The sequence below is a fragment of the Muntiacus reevesi genome, chromosome 1, assembly GCF_963930625.1.
Source record: "Muntiacus reevesi chromosome 1, mMunRee1.1, whole genome shotgun sequence".
In the NCBI taxonomy this organism is placed as follows: Eukaryota; Metazoa; Chordata; class Mammalia; order Artiodactyla; family Cervidae; genus Muntiacus; species Muntiacus reevesi.
The window spans coordinates 80,679,599-80,683,428 of NC_089249.1; the positions used below are offsets into that span (position 1 = coordinate 80,679,599).

Sequence of the window (3,830 nt, forward strand, 5' to 3'; positions counted from 1 at the left end):
TATAGATGAGCTTGATCTTGATGGTGCTGACAAAAGAACTGCACTCCATGAAATAAATGTGTTTCTGAGGGTTTTGTGTCACAGGAGAGCAGAAGTTACTGTCCTGTCCTAAGCCATCTATTTACATGTATTAACTCACTCCTTACAGCCCTCCTTTAACCCTAACTATGTTAGCCCTCTTCAATAGAAGAGTACATTAAACACAGAGAAGTTAATGACTTACTGCAAGATCATACAACCCAAGTTTTATTGAGATAATACCTTGTCTTTAATTCATCAGTGTTACCATGAAGGGCACCCCTGGTGACTCAGACAGTAAAGAATCTGCCTGCAATGCCAGAGACTAAGGATCAGTCCCTGAGTCGGGAAGATCCCCTGGAGAAGGGAATGGCTACCCACTCTAGCATTCTTGCCTGGAGAATTCAATGGACAGAGGAGGCTGGTGTGATACAGTCCATGGGTTCCAATAATGTAATAAAATACCTAAAGTGACCTACTTAAATGGAAATAATCATTATTTTATAAGAATCTATCTTTGACTTTTGATGGGTATCATTTAATTTAATGATATTTCTACCATTCATTTGCCAGTGACCACCTAAGAAACACTGGGTCACAAGAAAGATGAAAATCCAGGATGTCTTTAGGTTCTGAACTGGGCAGATAATGATACTATTCATTGAGTTAAAGTCAATGTAGAACAAGTCTGATGAATGGAAGGCTAGGAATGGATTTTCTACTGTAAACTTTGAATTTGGGATGACAATGGAACTCTTCATTGGTGAAATCTAAAAGGTTGCCAAATGAACAAATTTGTAGCTCAGGAAAGAAGTATGTGCGTGCTCCATCGCTTCAATCTCCTGCGTTAATAGATGGGTTCTTTACCTCTAGGGCCACCTGGGAAACCCTCGGGAAACAGGTATAGACCTTATACATCGGCCTAGGAGCTGTGTACTGTGTGCTAGGTCACTTGAGTCGTGTCCAACTCTTTGCGACCCTCTGGACTCTAGCCCGCCAGGCTCCTCTGTCCATGGGATTCTCCAGGCAAGAATACTGGAGCTGGTTGCCAGGCCCTCCTCCAGGGGATCTTCCCGATCCAGGGATCCACCCTCATTTCTAACAATTCCTGCATTCCAGGAAGATTCTTTACCACTGAGCCTAGGAGCTATGTAACCAAAAATATTTTTTGACACTTCCACAATTTTCCATTGTTGATACTGGAAAGATGCCATTGGGCAAGATAACAAGGTTTGTACCTTGATGAAGTTTACATTAAGGTGAGAAGAGAGAGGCACAAAAAATGTAAATAAGTAAGAAACTATTGGTTGGTGATGAGTGATATGAAGGAAGTCAAGCAGAGTGATGTGCTTGAGTGACAAGGTAGCTATTTTAGGTTCAGGGGTCAATGAAGGGCTCTCTGAGAAGTGGCTTCTTAGCTATCAGTGTGATAATGTTAACTGATGTCACAGGAGTAGATAATATTGCTCAGGAGAGGTAGGGAGATAGGAGAGAGCAGGAAGGGAAGGCTCACAGATTGACAGGGATCTGACTCTGTTCTTCCTGCATGAACTAGGGCAGATTATTTAACATTTCTGACTTCAATTTCCTTACTTGTAAAATTAACAAGCAATCAAAACAATATGTTTTAAAGAGTCATGAGAATCAAATGAGAACATTATATAAGTTAATGAATATAATACATTTTTGGAAAAACAGAACCTTAAGTGTGTAGAATTGGAGAAATCAGAATCCTTGAACCAAGACTTACTATTGTCATTGCTCTGCACCAGCTCACTTTATTTAGTTCACTGATTTGTCTATCTGTTCAATCACTCAATCATTCATTCATTTTAATAATATAAAAAAATGGGGAGCCCATCAAAAAGAGAGCTAAGATGTTGACAGTTATGTTACCTCTGACCACACATTTCTCCCCAGCACTCCTCACCATGCTCCTCCCCACCCAAAGTACATATTAGTCCAAAAAAAAAGTTTTCATCCATACCTCATTTTCCTTTTTGTATAGTTAATTTTCAGCCATATATGTACAATAACCTCAAAGGGTATATTTAAATTTTAAAATAGGGCATCACGCTGCATGTAATCTTTTAGGAATTGCTTTTGTCACTTCATTGTGTGTTGCTTCAGCTCATTCTTATAAAACATTGAATCACAGACCATATATGAATATCTCACAATGACTTGTCTACCTTCCGTTTGATGAGTGTTTGGCTTGCTTCCAGGTTTTTACTGTTGGGTATAATACTAGTAGTTTAATCACTTAATAAGAACAGTTAGAGACATTATCATTGTGTCTATTAATTTAAAACTTAATGGAGTAATAGGAAGAACATTGGAGAAAGTTTAAGCATACTCAGGGGATTTCTATTGGCATTAGACATAAAGAACCCGCCTGCCAATGCAGTAGATGTAAGAGACCTGGGTTTAGTCCCTGGGTTGGGAAGATCCCCTGGAGAAGGGAATGGAAACCCACTCCAGTATTCTTGCCTGGAGAATCCCATGGACAGAGGAGCCTGGTGGGCTGCAGTCCATAGGATCACAAAGGGACAGACACAACTGAAGTGACTTAGCACACATGGATACACAAAGCAGACCCACAGGAGGTGGATATCCTCAAATGGCATCTGTAGGGTTAGAGTGGGCCTCTCTGTACAGGAAAGGTCAGCAGAGGTCCTTCCAGGGACACGCTGTGGGTATAGACCAAGTGACCTCCCCCAACTCCAAAACCAAACTTTCCCCAGGCAGGGCAGCACTGAGCCACATGTTGCTGACTCTGACCTGTGGGGTGCTGCTGCAACAATAAATGAGAGCTGAGGTGGGCTCAGTGGGGAAGGTTTTTTATTTTGTAACTCAGAGGAGGAGGCCAGAAATATTTAGGGAAAATGCAGATGTTTCCATGGGAAGATTTCAACAGCTCAGTCTGCAGGGCACAGAGGGAGAGGATGGCGAGCAGCAGGCTGGGGCGGGCATTCAGCACTCTGATTCCAACTCTGCTTGTCACAAGTCCTTATGGGCGAGATCAGCAGCAACCCCCAGAGCAGCAGCCAGAGCCCTCAGACTCGTGGCAGCAACTGGAGCCCCCAGAGTGCTGACCACTGCCACCACCACAGCAACCGGAGCTCTGGGGTCTGTGGCGGTGGGACCTGCGACGCCTGTGGTGGCTCAGGCAGCAGCCCCCACACCCAGAGCTGCAGCAGCCCCCGGAGCTGGAGCCACAGCAGGGGGAGACTGGGGGAGGACATGGAGGAGGGCACTTGGGGGGACATTTGGCAGGACATTTGGGAGAAGGAAACTTAGGGGTGGGGCACTTGGGAGGGGGCTGGCACTGCTGCTGGCTTTGCTGGCAGGACATCTTACAGAGGAAGTCAGTACACCTAGGGAGAAATGCAAAAAGCCATCAGCACACAAGTGACAAGCAGATATATCCTTTACCCTGGAGTTCATTGACTCCTCAGCCAAGACAAGCTACTCTGTGAGCAGGATCTACAAACAGAATCTGAAAACTGACAGGAAGTGAAAGGACTGCAGTAAAGCTCTCTTTCTTTTTCTATTTTTTCTGAAAGACACGGAACCATCTCCCTACGTGGGGCCCAAAGTCAGCCCCATATTAGGCTTCCCAGCCACTTGGAAGCACTGATGGCCATAGTTCAGAATCCTTCCCACAATGGATCCATCATTCCTAAGCATATCCAGTGGATGCTTTCATCTCTGAAAACCTTTATTGGATGAGGACAAGGAGGAAAGACATAGTCTTGGCAGTTTAACCCCACGTTCCTGCTTCTCCTTCCTTCTTTTCTTCCTCTGCCCCA

The 3,830-nt window shown here is 44.2% G+C and overlaps 1 protein-coding gene across 1 annotated transcript; it reads right to left on the minus strand.

Moving 5' to 3' along the window:
- Window positions 1-3,040: 3,040 nt before the first annotated feature.
- Window positions 3,041-3,373, minus strand: LOC136176365 (late cornified envelope protein 5A-like). Its single transcript, XM_065946546.1, has one exon. The coding sequence runs from the start codon at window positions 3,371-3,373 to the stop codon at window positions 3,041-3,043; it is 333 nt and encodes a 110-aa protein (XP_065802618.1).
- Window positions 3,374-3,830: the final 457 nt, after the last annotated feature.

What these genes read in the sequence shown, in the direction of transcription:
- LOC136176365 (XM_065946546.1), bottom strand. Translation starts at nt 3,373, where the DNA reads ATGTCCTGCCAGCAAAGCCAGCAGCAGTGCCAGCCCCCTCCCAAGTGC.